The sequence below is a fragment of the Pongo abelii genome, chromosome 9 (genome assembly GCF_028885655.2).
Source record: "Pongo abelii isolate AG06213 chromosome 9, NHGRI_mPonAbe1-v2.0_pri, whole genome shotgun sequence".
Lineage (NCBI taxonomy): Eukaryota > Metazoa > Chordata > Mammalia > Primates > Hominidae > Pongo > Pongo abelii.
In genome coordinates, this window is record NC_071994.2 from 97,660,698 (window position 1) to 97,682,700 (window position 22,003).

The 22,003-nt window shown below is 43.6% G+C and overlaps 1 protein-coding gene and 1 long non-coding RNA gene across 6 annotated transcripts in view; one reads left to right on the plus strand and one right to left on the minus strand.

Annotated features, from left to right (window-relative positions):
* LOC129048736 (uncharacterized) overlaps window positions 1-15,871 on the minus strand; it is a 71,020-nt gene extending 55,149 nt beyond the window's left edge. The window contains exon 1 of the long non-coding RNA XR_008511314.1: window positions 15,402-15,871. This is a non-coding gene — a long non-coding RNA (uncharacterized LOC129048736). The remainder of the gene's footprint in view (window positions 1-15,401) is intronic.
* Window positions 1-22,003, plus strand: part of AMOTL1 (angiomotin like 1) — a 169,820-nt gene that overhangs the window by 19,235 nt on the left and 128,582 nt on the right. For 3 of the 5 annotated variants that reach the window (XM_009246964.4, XM_009246965.4, XM_054524953.2), the window contains exons 2-3: window positions 3,429-3,563; window positions 16,136-16,186. In XM_009246964.4, the coding sequence (XP_009245239.2) occupies window positions 3,479-3,563; window positions 16,136-16,186 (136 nt within the window). In that variant the 5' untranslated portion in view covers window positions 3,429-3,478. Of the gene's footprint in view, window positions 1-3,428; window positions 3,564-5,525; window positions 5,551-5,642; window positions 5,659-16,135; window positions 16,187-22,003 lie in introns of those variants that run through there. The other 2 variants (XM_054524954.2, XM_054524955.2) reach the window with 2 other exon arrangements.

Consider the following 22,003-nt stretch of genomic DNA (forward strand, 5'->3'; position numbering starts at 1 on the left):
TCAAATAAAAATAAGGTAGGATCTTTGCTCTCAAGTGCATAACTACGAACTAAACTATAGATATATTAACAGAAAATTGCAATGCAGTGTGATAAATGCTATAATGAGGTAAGCACAGGGAGCCTGTGGGAGCCTCTGAGGAACACATAACCAAGTCTAAGATGAGATGTGGAAGATAAGTTGTAGTTAGCAAGGTGAAGAGGGTGGGCAGGAAGAACAGTCTTGCTAGAGCTCTAGGAATGGCTGAATATACAAAAGACTGAAAAAGGGAGCTTATTCAGGGACTGCAAATGCCTTGTAATAATTGGGCATTATATACCATGTTAAATAGTCCAGACTTGCTCCTGGGAACAATGAATTACTGGAGCATTTTAATCCAGAAGTGACATGATCAGATGTGTGCTTTAAAAATACTACTACACCTAAATTATGGAGAATGGGTTGGAGGAAATGAAGACCAGGGACTCACTGAAGTTGTCGTAGTGCTTAGTGAGAGATGATGGCAGTTCAACAAAGGCTGAGGCAATGAAAACAGAAGCAGATGGATTATTGAGACATTTGAAAGAATGAACAAAGCATAGTGATCAGTTGGATGTGAGATGTAATAAGTCAAGGATGGCCAAGTTTCTGGCTTGGGCAGCTGGGTAGATGGACCCATAAAAGAGGAGGCTATGTCAGTTTCAGGAGAGTTCTGGTCTACGGGTTTTAACAGGAGAGTTAAACCTTCTTAAATCCAAAGGTCCATTCTGCTGGTCTGTCTCACACCACTTTATCAGTGCACACAAATCTCCTTTGAGAGCTTTATGAGATCTAATACCTAGGTAGAGTCTTCACCCACACCGGGCATTTATTCATCCATTCAATCAACCAATATTTATGAAGTGCCAATTATGTATTCATAGTATTCCAGTATTCCATAGACCCCAATGTCCATCTATGCAGGTAGCTTAGTTCTAAAAAAGTGATTCTCAAAGCCAGAATTACATCTGTAAGTTTTTGATAGTCTTTCCCACTCACCCACCCCAACTTATCAGGCATATTAGTATTTGTGCTGTCATTAGCTGCTTCAGCAGAAAGTATTTCTTCACTTCCTGTTTCCACGGTTGCATTATGTTTTTTCATTAAATTCTCAAGGTTGCATTACATTTTAGTTTCTTCTTCATGAACTTTGTCTATGGCAGGGTTTTGACTTGGATGGAGGTTAAATACCAATAGAAATTCTTTAGCGAGTCATTTTATATGGCCTGAGGCCTGAAAACTCTTTTCTAGGCTCCAGAGTCTCCTGAGCAACTCTGGGGCTTCCTGTGGCTAAAGGGAGGTGTTAGAATTTCAGTAACAGGTGTGATGGATCAAAGCCTTCCTCAAAATATTGTGTTTGATGCCATTTCATTTTACATTTAGTGCTTGGTTTTCCCAAGCTGAAGTGTGAAATTCAAGCATCAGAGAAACCAGCAGGGGTTGCAGGTTGAAGTTAATAAAACACTCACCATGGGCCTGTGTAGTTCAGATTAATAAAATAAAATCATGGATGTGAGAGCCTAACCTCACACATCCATATCATCTTGCAAATCTGTTTCCTGGAAGCCAGAGGGTACCTAGGCCACTGGGCCAAGAGAGATGGGGAATCTACTTTGAAAACCACTCTTCGGTTAATCACTAAAGCCTATTTTTGTCAAACAAAGCTCTTAGAGTCTCTATTTCACTTCCCAAAGATACTGCAAAGATTAATCAAGTGATTTTGAATTACCTGTTGTAAATAAGTGTTGCTTTTTAAGGATGTAGTATTATTGTTAATATTATTTAATAATCAGCAAAGACATAAAATGTTGGATATTTACTTCAGTTGATTAAATGATGATACCAGTGTGATTATGGCCCAAGATTGGATTTCTACTCCAGACATGTTTTTAGTTTTGCACAGAGAACATGTCTTGTTCAATGGCAGACTACTTCTAGCCTCAATCAGCCACCTCTTGTGTGCTGATGTCTCAGCTGGCTAATGGATAAATAATGCAGCTTCCTCAATCCACTGACATGGGTGGATAGGTAGCCTTTGTATACGAAAACATATTATTATAGGCTGCAAGTCTGGGAAGCCTGAACAGGTCTTTGCAAGAGGAAATTAAGCCCAGGGAAAGTAACTGGTTTGCCCAAAGTCATCCAGTTAGTGCAGAGGCAGGGCTAAAATCTGGATTTATTGATAAGTCCAACGTTCTCACTATTACACTGTGCCATATTCACTCTGGTCTAGAACTCCCTTCCAAAATTTTTGGGTACTTGGATTCAACACAAATTGCTAGAGAAGCAGTACCCAATAAAGTGCACTACATTCTTTGGTACTTCCTAGTATTTTATTAGATAGTGTTATTTGTTTGGTGCATCTCCCATAAGTATCATATTTCTCTAGGCAGATAGCCAAAAAGCAACAAGTCAATCTACCATGTCTGCAGTCTGGCAGGCAGTGCAGGAACCCGCAGGGCAACTCTGAACAGCATTCTAGAGACCAAATCAAGCCAGCTGGGCTGACTACAGCAAATGATGATTGGTGCCTATCCTAATTAGGCTGACAAGACTTCTGCTGTGTGGATGTCCCACTTGCTGCATTCACAGATGTGGTGAATCAGTCATGTTCAATTATTCAATCACTTTCATTTGAGAACCTGCTACATGCAGAGCATTATCAAGATCTCTTTGTAATATGGGCAAGAGTTTGGCCATGAGTTGTAATCAGCCCAGGCACAGTTTGCATATAGAGAGATTCGTCAGGCTGGCCTTCTCAGTGGTGGCCAATGGAGTGGGAATGATCTTTTTACAAAGGCCAAGAGCCCTCGTGACTGTGCCTTTCTATCATAGTTTTCAAAAGGAAAAGGAAAACTGTTCTCCACGGTCCCTCTTGTCTCTGAAGTGTTCTTTTAAAATAATATTTATTGCATACCTTTTTGAGATTACAAAAGCAATACATGTTCAGTGTTGAAAATGCAGAAAATTACAAAGAAGATAAAAAGTAGTCATAATTTTAATACAATGAAAACTGCTTCTAACTTATTAGTTCAAGTTTTTTTAGTCGTTTTTTAGGCAAATAGAAGAGTGTATATCTTTTAAATAAAATTGAGATCCCACTATATCCTGCCCTGAAATTCTAGGAGTCTATAAAGTATGCAGAACTAAATAGTAAATTTCTTGCTCAGAGCCTGGCATACAATAGTCATTCCACAAACATTTGTTAACTGAATGGTGAGAAAAACCTGGTTTGTGGGCTTGAGCAACTTCAAACTCAGGCCATACCCAAATCTAGACAACAAGCTTTGTGTGCCAAAGGAATGAAATGAGCTAGAAACTGACCACTTTCCTTCAAGAAAGCTTCTTTTCACAAAGAGAACATCAGTGGTAATTCAAATCCTTTTTTTTGTATTCATTATTTATTTCAGGAGATTGCTTCCATTTGATCTGAAAGCTATACATACAAGGGGCTAGAAGCATGGACCTCAGTGAAAAATGGACTTTGGAGGAAGGAGCCTGGTTATCCCATGCTGGAATTCATCATTTTGCCAACATCAGAGGGGGTATGGCCGTTTTTGATGTCCCTGATAGCATGGTAGTCTTCAGCTTCTGCACCTCATTATGTCAATCCATTGTACTCAGTACGTGCCCGCGCTGCTTGTCTTTTCAAAAGCAGCTGAGTGGAGAGGAAAGGGAATGGACTTTGAAGTCAGACAGACCTGGGTTGAGATCGCGAATTCACTATTTGTAAGTTTTATGGCCTTGAGAAAATCTGTCATTCCCTGGGCTCTAACATGAGAGTAAGAATGCCCACTTTGCAGTGTTATGATGAGGACCATCAGCTGTCATTTAATGATCTCTTGCCCTGGCCAGGTGGGAAGCTGGTCAGACATCTTTGAGCACCTAACATGTGTCAGGCACTCTGTTCCTGTTTTGCTCATCTCTCCTCTCAGCAGCCTGTATACATTCAAGTTGAGGATAAAGCAACCAGTATAAACAGAGAAGGTCAGCTCTTTCCCTTCTTTATGATTATCCAATTAATGTGACTCAGCATTAAATCACGGAGCTATTGTTACTTTCCTGGAGCAGAGCATACAAATATAAGAACCATACTCTGACACAGAGCTGTGGTCCTCTGTCAGGTCTAAGAGTCCACTCCCTCCTCTATCCCTCAAATCTGATAGAGACCTACTTTGATGATAGGAGCCATTCTACAGATGGACGATGAAAGGCTGCTGAGGTTAATGCACTCACAGATGTTTTCACAAGGATATGTCTCCCATTTGTTTGTTGTTTATTCATTTATTCAACAAATATTATTATCTATTTTATGCCAAGCACTAGTAATACAAGAATGAGAGCAAGATAGACATAGAGAACAGCAGACTATACTCTCCGATGTGCCCACCTCTAAAACAGGGTAACTTACATGGCAACAAACATTTGCAGACCTTCTGCACTACACCAGGGTATGTCTTCCAACCAAGACTGCTGCACACAATGAGATAGTCTCCAAAGGGAAGACAGGAAGCTTTGAGAGAGGAAATTTGGATGCATTCCACCCAAAAACCAACTGTCATTTGTTCCTGTGCACTGTCACACTGTCGTTCTAGCCACTTTTTAGAAGTTCTTAAGCCAGCATCTCTTCACACCCCATGGAAAAAAACTAAACCTCCCTAGTTCAACACACAGCCCTTCCAGATCTGACCTCTGCCTGCCCTCTAGATTCATCTCCTGCTGCCAATCACTAATAGCAACCCCCTCCTTCTCACTGTATCAGCCTCTTCCTGGATCCCTGAATACATCCTGCCCTCACATGCCTGTGAACCTTTGCAAAGGCTGCTATTATCATCTCTCTTCCACTTGGCCAGTTCCTACTCATCTTTGAAGCTTCTGCTTAAGTCGTCTGTTCTGGGATCTCTTCCTGCCACCACCTCCTACCAACCCCCATCCTGGTCTGAAGGAGAGTCTCTCCTCACTCCTCAGTGCTGCCATAGCCTCTGCAGATTCCCATGTCACAGCATGTATCATCACACAGTATTGTGCTTGCCTGAGTCCTATACAGCCTGTGTGCTTCTTGAGACAGATGCCTTGTTTTATTCATCTTTGTACCCCTTTCACTGTAGCATGGCAAATTCATGGTGTATATTTGATGGCTGGCTGGCTGTGTGGCTGGATGAATGAATGAACGAATGAATGACAGTTGGGACCACATCCTCTGAATATCTCTGCCTTCACTGAAAGCATTTTTTGGCTGTGGGAACCTATCTGATTATACAACTACTTCTGGCACCACCACATCACTTCACCTTGCTTTCAGCACACCTATAGCATTTGATTCAATGACCCTAGGCTTGTTATCAAAGCCTAAAGGCAGAGGAGAGAAAGAAAGTGTGGTTTTCCCATTGTGCTTGGTGCTTTTGTAACCTAGGCAATAGAATCATCCACCAGAGAATTTTAGAACTGAAAGAAGCCTTAGGGATCACTGTAACAAAGGGGTGGCTACAAACTCCATACTGTGACCATCTCCAAGCTCTGCCTTATCCCTCTGTAAGTTTACCATGTCATCTATCTGCAATCTTTGGGGCAAGGCTGGAACATAGGAAGGGAAACCAGACCTGTGTCTAGGTTTACCTAAAGAGGAGGCACTGCTTTTGGGTAAGTGATGAGCTTCTGGGGCTAAGGAAAAGCTTAGTTCTGGTAGGCAACAGATACCATAATATCTGGCTCCAGTTCAGATAATCAGTCTATATCCTGCAAAGATGAAGGCATCCAAGACAAAGTAGGACAGTGTTGTGGTAAGTGGGTGAAGCACAGACACAAGGAATCAGTGTGGCTGAAATCTGTAAATCCTTGTGGGCAGCTGATATTAGGGTGGTTCTCAGAGGCCTGGGATGAGATCCAAGAAAGGTGCAGGTCCTCAGAGGACAGAGTCAGGTGCCAAAATGAGAACCTAGTGAGGTCTTGAAGTAGGATGAGGATACTGGTTCTCAGAGGCCTGGGATGAGATCCAAGAAAGGTGCAGGTCCTCAGAGGACAGAGTCAGGTGCCAAAATGAGAACCTAGTGAGGTCTTGAAGTAGGATGAGGATACTGGCACTCAGAGATGAAGTGTAATGTGCCAGAGCTAAGTCAGAAATGGATGAATTATAGAAAAATATTTTAACCATTTATTAGGTATATAATATTGCCAGATGTTACACTAAGCCCTTTTTGTATAGATATAGACTATCTCAATTAATTCTCACAATAGCTTTTTTTATCTTATCATATTATTTACTAAATTTACACGCATACACATATACATACATACATATATCTGAGTTTGAGTCTGAATTCACTACTGTTTCAATTGCTGTAGTTGGCCAATTCTAGTACGACAGAGTTTTTATTTATTTATTTATTTATTTATTTATTATTATACTTTAGGTTTTATGGTACATGTGCACAATGTGCAGGTTAGTTACATATGTATACATGTGCCATGCTGGTGCACAGCACCCATCAACTCGTCATCTAGCATTAGGTATATCTCCTAATGCTATCCCTCCCCCCTCTCCCCACCCCACAACTGTCCCCAAAGTGTGATGTTCCCCTTCCTGTGTCCATGTGTTCTCATTGTTCAATTCCCACCTATGAGTGAGAATATGCGGTGTTTGGTTTTTTGTTCTTGTGATAGTTTACTGAGAATGATGCTTTCCAATTTCATCCATGTCCCTACAAAGGACATGAACTCATCATTTTTTATGGCTGCATAGTATTCCATAGTGTATATGTGCCACATTTTCTTAATCCAGTCTATCATTGTTGGACATTTGGGTTGGTTCCAAGTCTTTGCTCACAATAGCTTTATTCTGAATTCATGAATGAAAAAATTGAGCCTGAGGAGGCTGAGAAACTTGTACATCATTTAGCTCACAAATGGCAGAGCTGGAATTTAAACCGAGATCAGTCCAATCCTAGCCACCATAGGCTTCTGTCCCTCCAATTCCCTCTCCAACACTCCCTACTCAGCCTTCACAGCTTAAGGCTCTGGTGGTCCATTTACAAACTTGTATTGCTGGTTATTTGCTTGTCACAGTTAAAATGAGTACTAGCCCTGAGCAGGGCCAGAAAATAAACAGTGCTGTTGTAACATGTGCATTCTCATCCAAGCCCACAACAGGACTCTCCCCTACAGCCATCTCAGCTCATGCACAGCCAAGGCCTTGACCCACCTGCTTCAAAGCATCTTTCCTGGACACTCCATTTCCCCACCTCACCTCTCCCCACCACTGGCTAGTGCCAGCTATTCTATCTCTGAGGCTCAATATGGGCTGGTGGGTTTTGCATTTCCAGTGAAGTACCAGGGAAAGCCCTGGAGTGTCCAAACCTCGGGGTTTTGTTGTTGGCTTCCTGCAGTCCTCAGAGAATTGCATTATCTTCCAGGGAGTCTCTGTCATCCTGTTGAGTCATAGGCCTTGAGGCGGATCCACACAACATCTGCCCTTGTATTATCCTCAGAGCATCTCGGGCTGCAATTGGGTAGGAGAGCTTACAGGAAGCTGGCTGTGAACCCAGGATGTTTGGGGGTGATAAGGAGTTTCTGAAGGAAAGTCCCTCTTCCACTCCTGCTTCTGACACTCCTAAAAATATTCCCAATGATCTGGGCCACTGGGTTTTCAAACTCATTTTAAAGGTCTGGAGCACATTTTCCAAAAGAAATCACATGCAGTCTGATATATGAAACAAAAGGGAGACAGTGTTCGGCCACTGTCGCGTTTCTGACTGCTGCATTGCAAGTTGATTGGGCTGTTCAGCCGCCAGCCATATCAAGTATGTGGGGATTTGGTACGGAAGAGGAGTTCCTTCTCAGCAAATCTATAAAGTATTTCTTCTTCCTCTTATAGATGTGCTCACTCAGCTGTTTGGGAATCCTGCTGTCATCCACGCTTCCCAGGGAACTCAACCTGCTTAAAGCTCCTCTTGAGGGGAGAGGCAGGAAGTCTGGGAAACACGGCCTGGCAGCGTGGGCCAGGTGCGTCATAGAAATTCAGTGGTACTGTTCCCATTATGGTTATATAAACAGGAAGGAGCAGATTTCCTTTCTGAAGCCTCTCAGGGTCAGGGAGAGTTTTAACACTGGTCAAGGAGGAAGGAGGCAACTTTTCCTGACAGCAGTCTGTGTGCCAAACATTGCCATGTACATGATTTCATTGCATTCAAACCCTTATTGAAATCTTGTGAAGTAGTTAGTCTTATCTCCATTTTGCAGATGAGAAAACTGAGTCTTGCAAAGGCAAACTAACTAAGCCCAGCTCGGACAGCAGATTCACACTCAGGTCTTCATACTCCAGAGCTGCGTTCTATCCATTTTACTCCTGTCTGTCAGTTTCTAAGGGCAACATTACTCTGCATCTCCACCTTTTTGAGAAGTTTGATCCTTTTTGTCTATTTTTCTTGCATACTCTGTAGTAAACAGATGCATATAATGGAATCCATTATCCGTGATCTCCTACTGGCACTTGTTTCAATTAGTTTCTTAAAGTCCCTCATCTGTTTCAACTGTAGTTTTACAGAGGAGAGCACAGTCTAAGCACATTAGGACATTTATTAAAGATTAGTGGCAAAAATAGGGCTACAGCCAGGTCTCCTGCTTCTCCTTCCACCACCCACACTATGCTGACTGCTAAGGCAACAGTGTCTTAGGAAAACCACTTTTCTGTGAAAGAAGAGAAGCCTCTGTGTGGTCCAAGAAGACTCTATTTGCAGCTCTGAAAGAAGCAATTCCCCCTCAGGCCTCTGCCTTAGATGCTGGGGTGGAAATATAAGATCATGGTCTCTGCATTTCAGCAGAAACTCACATTTATCCTATAAATTTTGTTTTTTAATAGTTTAGTCATAGATTTCAATTGCAGCAAATGTTTTTGTCCTTAATCTTAACACTGGGTATTTTGTCTGATTTCACTCAATAGATCTGAGTGTAAGTCGGAAGTGTATGATTTTCCTCTGCAGGGACCTTTTCTTGTATGTATTTTTGGAATCGTTCTTTATTCTGACTCATGTCCAAGTACACCTTCTAGTAGCTTCTTGGCTCAGCCAGATTTTATTTCCTTTGATATGATATTGAGTGAAGATTCTTTTAAATCTTCTTCTCTGGACTATACTTGGTAACAGGAATCTGGTGGCAAAGGCAGTGCAGGAGCGGGACAAATTTAGTTTATTTATATGTTTCCCAAAACACCTTGCTTTCGTTGATAGCATCTCCTGCATTGATATTTGGAATTTTTAGAGGACACATTTGGCATTTTTACCAAAATGAACCCTTGACTTCCTGTCAGAGTTAATTTCATTTCATCTCTTGGTCGCAGGCCTTGAGGCAGATTCATACAACATCTGTATTGTTTCTGCTTAGGATAATGATTTTTTTAGGTGAGATATGGTTAATTATTCTTCCTATGGAGCCCACTCCTTTCTTCTGGAAATTACAAAACAAAATAGTTACCTGAGGCCTGATTTTCATTTAAGGGAAATAAAACAACTGTGCTTCTTTTTCCCTTTTCATCAAGTCTTATAAAGAAGTGGAGTTGTGCTAAGAGGAAAAACTATTAAATTCTAGAGAACAGGAAATGCCCATTGGGCCAATTCAGCCTGGGAGCTAATGCTTCAACCAATCAATTGCAAATTTCATTTTGATGAAACCTTACTGATGGGCATGTGTTTGTCCTTAGTTTCACCTACTGGCTTGTCCTAGGAGGTGCAGATAAGAGATAAGTATAACAAAGAGAGTCATGCTGAGCTGGGGCAGCCTTGGCCCCTCTTCCCTCTAAATCAGTCCTGCCCATGCTCCCCTGGGAGAGGAGGGGAGGAGGAGCGCGTATTGCTTCCCGGCTCTGCTCTGCTGTTAACTAGCAGAGGGCCTCCAGGAGACAGAAGGCTACCTGCAGAGAAGATGATCAAAGGGCAATACCAGGAAGGAGAGGAAGGCAGAGAGATGACTCAGCTCAGCTCACTTCTTTCTGTCTTTCATGCTTGAAATTGGTTATTTCCTTGGGGGCTGGGGATGGGAAGGCCATACACACATCCTAGTGGGCCCTAGCTACTGTCTTAACTTGTTATTATGGCATTTGTGCAGCTCTTTCTTGCAAAGAGAATTAATAGCATACTTTGGCTGGATAAAGCTTCTCCCCATGTGGCATTTAGCCCCTCACCCATCTCTTGGAGGAAGAAGCATATCTGTGTGAGACTCTGTCACTTCCTCTTCTGAACACGATCAAGTAGCTATGTAACCCCTGGGGGCCCCTTGAGTGAGAACAGCCTGTAAAGGCCCTCCTGTTGGCTGCTTCTCCAAGTAGAGCCTGCAGTCAAAGCAGACCCTGCCACCTCTGCAGCAGAGGCTGGGCAGGGGCTTGATGGCATTCCCAGAATGCTACAGGGGAGGTTCCTGGCTCACAGCTGGAGTCCCTGCACACTAAGCAGAATATCTGTGATGGGCATTGTACCCCAAAAGAGTATGTAGAGTGTGCTCTTAGCTCTAGAAATGCAGCTAAGGTTTCCTTTGATCCTGGCATTATGTCCAGTGTTGCTATATAACCATACCACATTTACTGAGGAACGAGGGAGCAGATTGAGTTTTCCAGATAACTGAAGTGTTATGTGTTACACTTTAAACACTTAAATTTTGTTTAAGATTTTACTGTTTTCTAATGGCTGATAAGACTTTTCTTCTATGACTTTTTAGTATACTTTCTTGCCTTCCTAAACAGAAAATAGTCATACCCCAGCTTATGTTTGGGAGGGGAGCAAAATTTCATTTAGAAATTTTTGCCTTTAATTTGGAATCCATAATAATAATATCCAACTTGTTTAAACAATTCTTATACACATTTGAATATGCCTTTAAAAATTCCTACTAGGACACATAAGAAGTTGTGGATGGTTTTTAGTTTTCGGATGGAGATTAGAAGAGGACAGGAAAGGAGACTTTTATTTTTCAGTTTATACTCATCTATACCAAATGTTTTTTCCTTTACAGCAAACACATTTTATTTGTTTATACTATAAGAATAAATTTAAAACATTTACAATAATATAAGGAAAGAAAGAACATTAGAGTTAGGAGTTGGGTTCCCAGGCCAGCTCCCAAAAGCCCATTCAATTCATGATATATCATGGCAATAGTAACAGTGACCATTAGACACCAGGCCCCTGTATAATCTGTTTCTATGATACACTTCCTCTTGAGCTCCAGAAATATTTCCACCTTGTCGTTTCCTCCCCACACGTCCCACCTCTAATAAATATGCTTCCCTAGAAACAGGGGCAGGGACTCCCTCTTGCTGTCTGCTGGGGCCGTGGCAGCAGGAGGCCCACCTGCCACCTGGGATGAAAAGGAGAGCAGTCTGGCATGCTCTAGCCCTCTATGTGGGAAGAAAATGAATATGTATGTATGTATGTATGTATGTATTTTGAGACGAAATCTCACTCTGTCACCCAGGCTAGAGTGCAGTGGCACAATCTTGGCTCACTGCAACCTCTGCCTCCCGGGTTCAAGCGATTCTCCTGCTTCAGCCTCCTGAGTAGCTGGGATTACAGGCAACCACCTCCACACCCAGCTAATTTTTGTATTTTTAGTAGAGATGGAGTTTCACCATGTTGGCCAGGCTGCTTTTGAACTCCTGAGCTCAGGTGATCCGCCTGCCTCTGCCTCCCAAACTGTTGTGATTACAGGCATGAGCCACCATTCCCAGTCAGAAAATGAATATTATGTACCTATGTGTGCTAGACCCTGTGCCTGGTCTGTCTCATACTTTACCTATTTCGCTGCTCCTAACAATCCAGTAAGGTATGTATTATTGTTAGGAAACTGAAAATGCTCCCCACCCAATAATTCACAGAGCTGAGATGCAAATCTGTAAACTTGTGCACTGTTTATTATAACTCAGTGACACTCCAGCAGAACCGTTTCTTTATAAGAGACATATAAAAGTCAAGTGTGGATAGGCACTTTGGACATTGCCCTGAGATTCAATAACGTCTGTCATGGAATCCCTTATTAGAAGGGCACTGATCACCTCTGTGTCTGCAGTGCCTTGCACAGCGCTGGAAGCATGGTAAACTCCCAATAAAAGTTTGTTTGATTAATATGAAACATTATCGTTGGCTCTGTTCTACTTCCTAAGATAGAAAATTGGAATCATTGACTTTAGAGAATTTTCAACAGCAAATACTGAAACAAGAGAAATGTTTTCTCATTAACCCTCAGTTGATTAGGAAATTCAAATAACTAAAATGTTGTAAGGATAGTTCCTAGTTTACAAGTCATCCATTTATATGAACAAATTGAAGGCAAGTCCATTGTGAGAACAGTTTGGCACGCTCCAGAACCTAATCACCCTGTGGAGCACTGGCAACTCTCTTCATAGGGGTAAACCTGTTGCCAGCTCCAAGTAACCAGCTTTTAAGCCAACTCTTGGAATGCAAACTAAAAGTTGGAGATAATGAACGTTCCTCTAATGTAAACATACTCTGTGGTTAGTATCTTCTTTTAGTAACTCAAAATTGTTAAGGGATAAAAAGAGTCCATTTGTGTCAGCTGTAAAGGAGCATGGCATCCAATAATAACTAATGTTTATTTGACTTTTACAGTGTGACACTCTCTCTCCTAGGGGCTCCAAGTGCATTAGTTTATTGCACTCTCACCACATTGGTATGCTAGGTATGATTATTATCTCCATGTTTACACAAAGCTAAGGCTGAAAGAAATTAAGTTACCAGCTAGTATTGGAACTGGTATCAGAACCCAGGTCTAGCTGATCCCAAGGCCTTCTATAGGCCACCTCTCTTGAGACACAAATGTTATTTGCTTGATTCTATGGGAAACCAGAGGAGACTGATTCTGCAGACAGCCCATCTGAGCCCATCCACTCATAAGATCAGCAGGTCAAAACCTGCTGTTAGGATCTAGGACTGATAATTGGAATTGGCAATGGCAAAGCCATTCTTGACCTTGACAAGAGTTACTCTGGCGGAGCGAGGTAGAAACCTGTTTAGGCTGCTTGTAAGAGCAAAATGAAGAATGGGTAGACAGTGGCTATCAGTATAGACAATTCTTTTAATGAATTTTGTTGTAAAGGGGAGATGAGAATTGGAGTAATGGCTGGAGATACATAGAGTCAAGAAGGGATTTTTAAAAAGACAGGATCATAGTAGTATGTCTGTATACTGACGGGAGTGATCAAGGACAGAAGAAAATATTAATCCAGGCGGGAAGAGGGAAAAGCCACATGAATGGGATCTGATCCATACTGGAGGCCATAATGGCCTTAGATAATTCATCCATAGCAACAGGAGAGCGGGAGAGTAAATAAACAGGCAAATGCAGAGTGATTGCTGGGCTGCACTAGCTCTATTTGATTTTAGTGGTCATGAATTGAAAATAAGACCAGACAGCATAATTTTGTGCTTTTTTTTTTTTTTTTTTTTTTTTGAGAAGGAGTCTTCTTCTGTCACCCAGGCTGGACTACAATGACGTGATCTCTGCTCACTGCAGACTCCACCTCCTGGGATCAAGCGATTCTCCTGCCTCAGCCTCCTGAGTAGCTGGGATTACAGGCATGCACCACCACACTTGGCTAATTTTTGTATTTTTAGTAGAGATGGGTTTTCACCATGTTGGCCAGGCTAGTCTCAAATTCAGGACCTCAGGTGATCCACCCAGCTCAGCCTCCCAGGGTGCTGGAAATATAGACATGAGACAGCACGCCCAGCCAATTTTGTGCTTCTTCAATCATGTTTAGCTGGGTGTAGATGGAAAGAAGGTGGAGAGTTATATTTTACTAGGGTTGTGTTTTTACCAGGTAAATAGCATGGAAAGAGAGCAGAACATGGATTTGAAGGTGTAAGTAAGAGAGAAATAATAATGAAACTGGAAACTAAAGTCCATAAGGAAGGAAGGAGGCTCATGAGGAGAGTGAGGGGCAGAGAAAAGGTCACGGATAAGTAAATTATAGATGCTGGTGGGGTCAAGGACACATTGGATTAAAATAACAGAGGGGATAAGCTGGAAAGGTAGGAGAGTGGATTGCTTCACATTGATTTGCATGGTGTCGCTATGACAGCAGGGGGCTGGTGTGGTTGGAGCAGGTCAAGAAAGGGATAAGATGCAGAAGAGTTGAGAGATCAGAGTGTGACTATGTAGATGGAGAAAAATAAGAATAATCACAGGAATGATACTGGGAAAAGTGACAGTGAATCAGATGCCATTATCTTCAAGAAATGAGGTGGAACAACCAGAGGATCCACAGATGGCTGAAATAAGTAGAGGAGGCAAGTAATGCAGCCTGTTATTTTCAAGGAAAGCCAGGTATGGGTCAGAGCACGACACTGAAAGAAACATTCAGAGAGGAGGCTGAGGATATATAGATTTTGCTAGTGATGAACCATGAGTTCCAGAGGACAAATGGGAGGATTCTAGGAGTTGGGAGGGGATGGAGTGATGAGTGCAAAGCTTCACCCAAACATATTTAATTCCTGGATTTGGAAGCTCAGATTATAAGAAGCAGGAAAAAGAAGAGGTTGGAGAGATAGGGTCAGCAGCTCAAGAATGCTGCCTTGCTTGGGGAGGACAGCCCCACCCCTGCTTCCCTGGGCTCCGTAAGCAATGCTGGCTGAAGGGGCTTTCTGTCCTTCATGGTGATTTGTAAACCAAAAACTGACAGTGGAAAAGCCAGAGATGGCTGAGTGTTTACAGGATGAGAGCACATTGGCTCAGATCGGGGCCCTTAGGCTGCTGCAGCTGGTGCTCTGATCACTTTGAGACAATAGAAGGCCCCCAGGAGGCTGCCCAGACTGTTGACCCTCCAATAGTCCTCCAAGGATAGAGAAAGGACAACCATTTCCATACTTGCTCCTTCCTTCCCACTGACCCCGTTATGGGCCATCAGCTGCGGGGCTCTCTCTGGAGCACATTCCAAGTCCAGCACCCTCGCCCCCTTAATGCAGAGCGGTCACAGTCAGTCCTGGGGGCTGGGGGGAGATACATACCACATCTGTCCAAGTTATCAGGCTACTGACTCAGAGAGGGAGGTTCTCACAGTGTTACATTAATTATTTTAGAATTTACGGCTCTCGGAGCATAACCATTGCTTCTACATTCTGTATTTGAAAGCAGTCAATCTTTTATAGAGTAGAAGGAGCACTGCTCTTCTCTCCTCCCCCCCCCTCACATACCCCTATCATAATGACGTCACGCATAAATTAACAACTTCTCAGCCTCGGTTTCCCAACCTGTGCAATGCAACTCATATTACTTTGCCCACTTGAGCCAGGTGATCTCTTGAAGAGTAGGAAATAATGTTGGACTGGTGTTGGAATTCTGGTTCCAAAAGGAGGGGATTGGGGGGCATTTGGGGCTCCTCCTACCTTTCCGCAAGCTCTGAAAATCCTCCATCTCCTCAGGAGAAGCCCACAGAACAAACGATTTCCCAAGCATCAGAGGAGGGCAGACATAACATAAAAGAGCAGGGAATCGGGTTAGAACGGGTTATGCTCTGATTTTTTGGAAAATGGGCAAACGGGGCGGGGACGAGGGAGGATTCCGCCAGCCGGGAGTTGGGAGGCCGCGCGCGCGTCTGCGGAGCGTGACGGCCACGGTCGCCTAGCAACGAGCGGGGATGCGCAGGGCGCCTGGGTGGGCGAGGGGTGCTCGCCGCCGCCGCCGCCGCCGCCGCTGCTGCGCGCCCTCGGGCCCCCGGGACCGCGGGAAAACTTCGCGGCTCCTCGGCGCTGGGGTGTCGGCGCCAGGCCCGGCAGACAGAGCAATGCGCCCTGCGGGCTGAGGGCAGAAGATGCGGCCGCGGCCCAGCGCCCGGCCGGGGGAGCCGCGGGGTGGCACGCGGGGAAAGTTGGCGTGCGCCTGACCGCGCCTGGAAGCCGCGCGGTGCCCGGGCCGAGTTGCCCCCCAAGTTTCTGCGGCAATTTGTCACTCCCTGGGGATCTGGCGGTCTGAATCCCGCGGGGCCTCCGGCTCACGGATTCTGAGCGCTGGGAGAGAGAAGCCCGCGCTTTTCCCGGGGACCTGCACTTGAGCTGATGCTTGGTGGGTCCGCCCTGAATGGTAGCGATTCGAGTTGTTTTCTGCTTTTTTTCTCCCCCAGACAGTGAGTTTGTGGAAGCCTCGCCCGCATCCTACAGCCCAGACGAGTTAGGTAAGTCTGCTCATTTTGTGTTTTATTTGTTGGTCGCAATTCTGCCCAAGAACTGCGAGTTTGGGGGGCGTCCAGATGAACTCAGCTAGGGATGGGGCTGGGGTTGGGGGACGGAGGGAAAGGGTCAGGGGACACCTGCTGCCTTCGCGGCCGGAACCGGCCTCTACTCGGCGCTGCGCTTTCGGGGGTGGCAGGGCAAGTGTCCAGTAAGCCGTGCGTGTGTGTGTGTGTGTGTGTGTGTGTGTGTGTGTGCGTGTGTGTGCGTGTTCGTCTGGGGCAGTGGTGCTGTTCCGAGGAGCCTGGCATAGCAAACTTCCAGACCTGGGGCTTCTGTAACCTGCGCTCATCTTGCCGGGAGGACACAGCGGCGACTGGTTCTGTGTTGCCAAGTACCTGGCACGAGAAGGACGTCGTGTGGGTCGTCCTTACCCTGAATTTAATGAAGTCAGGGTCTGAAGACGGCGGTGTAATCATTAAACTGTAAGACCTAGGAGCTGCTTCCCTCCCTGATTTCTATTCCTCGGTTAGCCTGTAGGTGTCTCTAGATAGGACGTTCCATCCTCATGCCTGTCATGGTTAAGTGGAGATTTGTGATGGGTGAACCGGGACACTCTTGTCAAGAGACAGGCTGAAGAGAGAGTGAAGAGAAAGAAATGCGAATGCGAATGGGCAGGATCTCTCTAACTCTTCCTGCCACTCATTCTCACTCGGTGGCTTAGTGGCTCTCTTTTTTTTTTCTTCTGCTTTCAAGGTTAGTTTAGCTGCTACTGGTCTCTCCTTACTGTTCTTTCATTACTAGCCTGAATATCTTGCCTTCCTAAGATGAAATGAAAGGATTTATTTTATGATATATGTTGACAGTAAAGGAGGAGGGGAACTGTCCACAAACAGCGGTTTAAATATGTTTATCCTCAGTAACACGCTCAGCTGAGGCACCCTGTCCCTGGTCAGCTTCTTGTGCTGGGAAGAATGTCCTCATCAAGTCCCACAGGACCTGAAGCAAAATTCCACCTCAACAACGACTTTCATTCATTTCTAGGAGCCAAGCGCCCAAAATAGATCTGGATCAAGGTTGGCATTCTGTGGCAGGGAGGAGTACCATGTTTTATTCAGAGGCCGTGTTTCTGACAAGTTGCGAGGCAATCACATCTCTATCAATGGAATTGTAGACTAAATGCATGAGCAAAACTAGCTTTTTAAGACATACTGCGGTGAATCATTTTATGAAATGAAAGTGACATCTACACCATAGCTTTGCATGATGTGATTTATTAAGAGGGCAGGTACTTGATGATCTGCTCCACGCATGTATAATTGTATGTTAATGACACCAGCATTGACACTCCACAGTGCGACGAAGCCATTTGGTCCTCTTAAATTGTACATAAACATAAGCAATGGTAGGATGAGCATTGCTTGCTCTGGGAAATCAGACTGTATAACTACTAAATTATTTGCATTCACAGAATGATTTGTGCTGCAGGAAGGCCCAGGTATTTGACCCTTTTTCATCTCCATATCTCCCTCTGGGACTTACAGACTGGACTGCCCCCATGAGGCACTGATAATATGGGTATCCTTTCAAATTAGCAGTAGAAAATAAAAAACAATGTTTTTTTCTCTTCAGCTCCCCTATGGTAAAAGCCCAGTTTCTCATGAGGAGATTAGAGTGTGTGTCTTAGTCCATTTGGGTTGTTATATCAAAAACAGATTGGGTAGTTTGTAAACAGCAGAAATTTATTTCTCACCAGTTCTGGAGGCTGGGAATTCCAAGATCAAGAAACTGGCAGGTTCAGTGTCTGGTGAGGGCCTGCTTCCTGGTTCATAGATGGCTATCTTCTCACTGTGTCCTCGACATGGCAGAAAAGGGCCAGGGAGCTCTTGCGGTCTCTTTTCCAAGGGCACTAATCCCTCTGGTGAGAGCTCCACCCTTATGACCTAATCACTTCCCAAAGGCCTCACCTCCAAGTACCATCACATTGAGGATTAGGTTTCAACACATGAATTTTGAGGGGATATAAATATTCAGTCTATAGCAGCATGATGGGAACCATGGGGTTCCCTTCTGGGTTCTGGGCTTGCAGGGTGATAGAGAAAACAAAACAGAAGTCTGAGAGTTTGAGATCAAGGTTCTAGCTTTCACCCTGCTCCAGCTTCAATAGACATGTTAACTAGCCTCAGTTTCCTTATCTGCAAAATGCGGGGGTTGTGCCTGGTGATCCCTAAGGTGTCTTCCAGTTCTGTTCTCTTAAAGTTCTGTGAGGGGCTGTAAGCCAAAGGAGGCCTATAGCCATTGGTATTCATTGTTTATATTCATGTGCCATGCTGTTTGGGTACATGGTGTCCCCAAGGGTTATTCTCTCCATGACGGAGCAGCTCTCTGGATCAGACTGCCTCATTTTCATGCTATTCAGGTCAAAGACAGAGCTGTCATTTCTCCCTTGGAAAGAGCCATGATGGTTTTTTGGTGCTTTTCTTAGACACACAGCAGGAAAAATGCCTCTTAGAGCAGTTGATGAGCTTGTCAAGCAGCCATTCTTTCTGGAGCACAGATGAGCACAGGTTCACTCCTGGCCAGAATATAAGAAGAAGCAGAGCAAAGTTAAAAGAAAATTATTTCTCTACTCACAATACTACTTCTTCTTTTTTTTTTTTTTTTTTTTTTGTGATGGTGTCTCACTCTGTCGCCCAGGTGGGAGTGCAGTGGCATGATCTCGGCTTACTGCAACCTCTGTCTCCTGGGTTCAACCTATTCTACTGCCTCAGCCTCCCAAGTAGCTGGGATTACAGGTGCCCGCCACCATGCCCAGCTAATTTTTGGAAATTTAGTAGAGACAGGGTTTTGCCATGTTAGCCAGGCTGGTCTCGAACTCCTGACCTCTGGAGTGACAGAGGGTGATCTGCCCCCCTCTGTCAGCCTCCCAAAGTGCTAGGATTACAGGCGTAAGCCACTGTGCCTGGCCTGTACTCACAATACTTCTGACACCCAATGTGTGGGTTTTCCACACCAAGTAATTCTTCAATATTTTGCAGCCACCAACCAGATGTCCTACAATTTAATTAAATTTTACCACTACCCAGAGTCAGCACAGGCCCTATAGGTTAAGGGCTCAGTCCTGCAAGACTACCTACCACTTCAGATATCAACGGCAAGTGGTGGGTCCACATATTACCCACACTTATGTCCAACTTGGCTACAAATCAGGGCTTCCTACAACCTTCTTTTGGTTTCTATAATTTACTTTAATAGCTTAGAGAACTCAGGGAAGCACTATGCTTATGTTTACCAGGTTATTATAAAGGATATAAATGAACAGCTGGATGAGGAGATGCAAAAGGTGAAGTCTGGAAGGGTCCAAAACATAGGAGCTTCTGTCCTTTTAGAGTTGGGGTGCACCACCCTCCGGGCACATGGATAGTTTCACTAAGTCAGAAACTCTCCATACCCCCTCATTTAGGGTTTTTATGGATGTTCCATTAGGCATGATTGATTTAATCATTGGCCATGGGTGATTAACTCAATCCCCAGTCCCTTTCCCCTCCGCAGAGGTCAGGTGTGTGTGTGGAAGGGTGGGCGGCAGAGTGGATGGGGAGGTGGGGAGGGGGAGAGTAGGTTGGTGGGGCTGGAAATTCCAACTTTTTTTTTCCTCAATGTAATTTTTATTAATGTATATCTGTAAGCACTATTTATTTCTGCACCTACAATGGTTCCTGGATTCTAAACAGTCATGGAGTTTAAGTTTGTAACATTGGTTTAATAACAACTTTTTAGAGAGCAAAAGATGAAATTTTTCACTCCATGAAATATCCCATATTCTATGAGTCAGCACATGTAAAGCACACATAACAGAACCTGATACAAAGTAAGTGCAAGATGAATGTTAGCTATTATGTCTATGATATTAAAATGTGAAAAGATGACATCTTAGCATTGAAGAAATATGGTTTTTTAAATCAATATTATAAAGTTACTTTTGTTGTTGATTTGTTGAAATTTATTATTTTTATCCCAGGGAATGCCTTCCTTGGCTCTTGATCTTTATTTTCCTTGACCTGCTAACAAAGTTTTCTTTTTTTTATACTTTAAGTTCTAGGGTACATGTGCACAACGTGCAGGTTTGTTACATAGGTATACATGTACCATGTTGGTTTGCTGCACCCATTAACTATTTAACATAATGTAAATAACCCATTTATATTATGACATAATGCTATCCCTCCCCCATCCCCCATACATTATGACATTATGACATAATGCTATCCCTCCCCCATCCCCCCACCCCACGACAGGACCCAGTGTGTGATATTCTCCACCCTGTGTCCAAGTGTTCTAATTGAATTCCAACCTTTTAATAATATGGTTGATTCTTCCCACAACCAGCCCCCATCCTGAAGCTAAGGACTTTCAGCCATCAGTTATCTCATTAGCATAAACTCAGGTATGGTTAAAAGGTACTTGTTATGAATAAAAGAAAGATGCTCCTGTCACCTCTATCACTCAGGAAATTTCAAGGGTTTTAGGAGCTCTGTGCTGAGAACCAGGGATGAAAACCAAATATATGTGTATTATTTATTATATCGTATCATCACAGAAGTCCTAAAAATTTAGTTTGAATTCTCTTGCAGTTTCTTGTGACCTTGGGCAGGTGATTAAACTGCTTTAAGCCTCAGTTATTTAATCAACTCAATTGGGACCTTGTGTGGATATGGTAAATGGTGTATGTAAAGTGCATGTATTGAATGTGCTTGGAATTCAGGAAGTGCTTTTATTTTATTGTTTTATTATTATTATTCATTTAGAACATACTTATTTCCCAAGATTGAAGGATAAAATAGCTTTTATCAGTTATCCCACCTACTAATCAAACCGTTTTTATTTCTGGAAAGTTCTCTACAACTTACCTAGTCTCCAAAAGGAGGTAGTCAGGAATGGTGATTAGGTCAGGGGAATTATTCAGTGATTTGTCCCTGGAGCCACATGTGGAATGGTTTTCCATCTGAGGTTTTGGTGATAGTTCCACTACTTTTTTGCCTCATGATTGGTAGTCCGTTCCACCTTTGAATTTTTATATCAGTGTGCAAGTGAATAACTATTGGCTCCTTGGGGGATTGATTCTCAGTGTTGCAGCAAGATCATGTAATAAAATTAAGTCACCAAAAAGGGGATTTTTTAAAAGGCAGTAGAGAAAGGGGTGTATCTCTGGATGAATGCTGTATCGAAGGTGGCCATGATGGAGTGTCGAGAAATATGCTTTCTTTCTTGAGATGGTGGTAACATTTTCTGAGGAGGCAAAGCCCACACCTTTCCATAGCCTTTCTGTAGTTCCATGCATGGCTAGAAGTTACGGCCATCTGAGAGGGTTAGAAAGGATGTGTGGAGAGTTGGGATGAACCCAGATGTGACCATGTCTGCCCTGTGAATAACCTTGACTGACTCTCCTCTACCTGGAGGATAGATATTTGGTTTGACATGGGGGAACGCCATAACCTGCATCACTCATACCCACTATGACATTCTAGTTGTATGGATCTATGGGGCAATCGTCTACATTCAGCTTGGTTTCCTCCACCTGCATGCTCCTCTTCCCCCTTCTCCCTTTCTCCCCTGGCTTGCTCCTATCTAGCCTTCAACACTAATCCCATGTGTCATGTGCTCCTGGTGGTTTTCAATTTTGGCTGCACTTTAGAACCAGGAGGAGCTTTTAGAAGTCCTGAGACCAGTTCCCAATCCTGAATGATTACATCCAAATCTCTGGGATGTGGACCCAAGCATCAATGTTATTGTGTTTTTTTGTTTGCTTGGGTTTAATCACATCT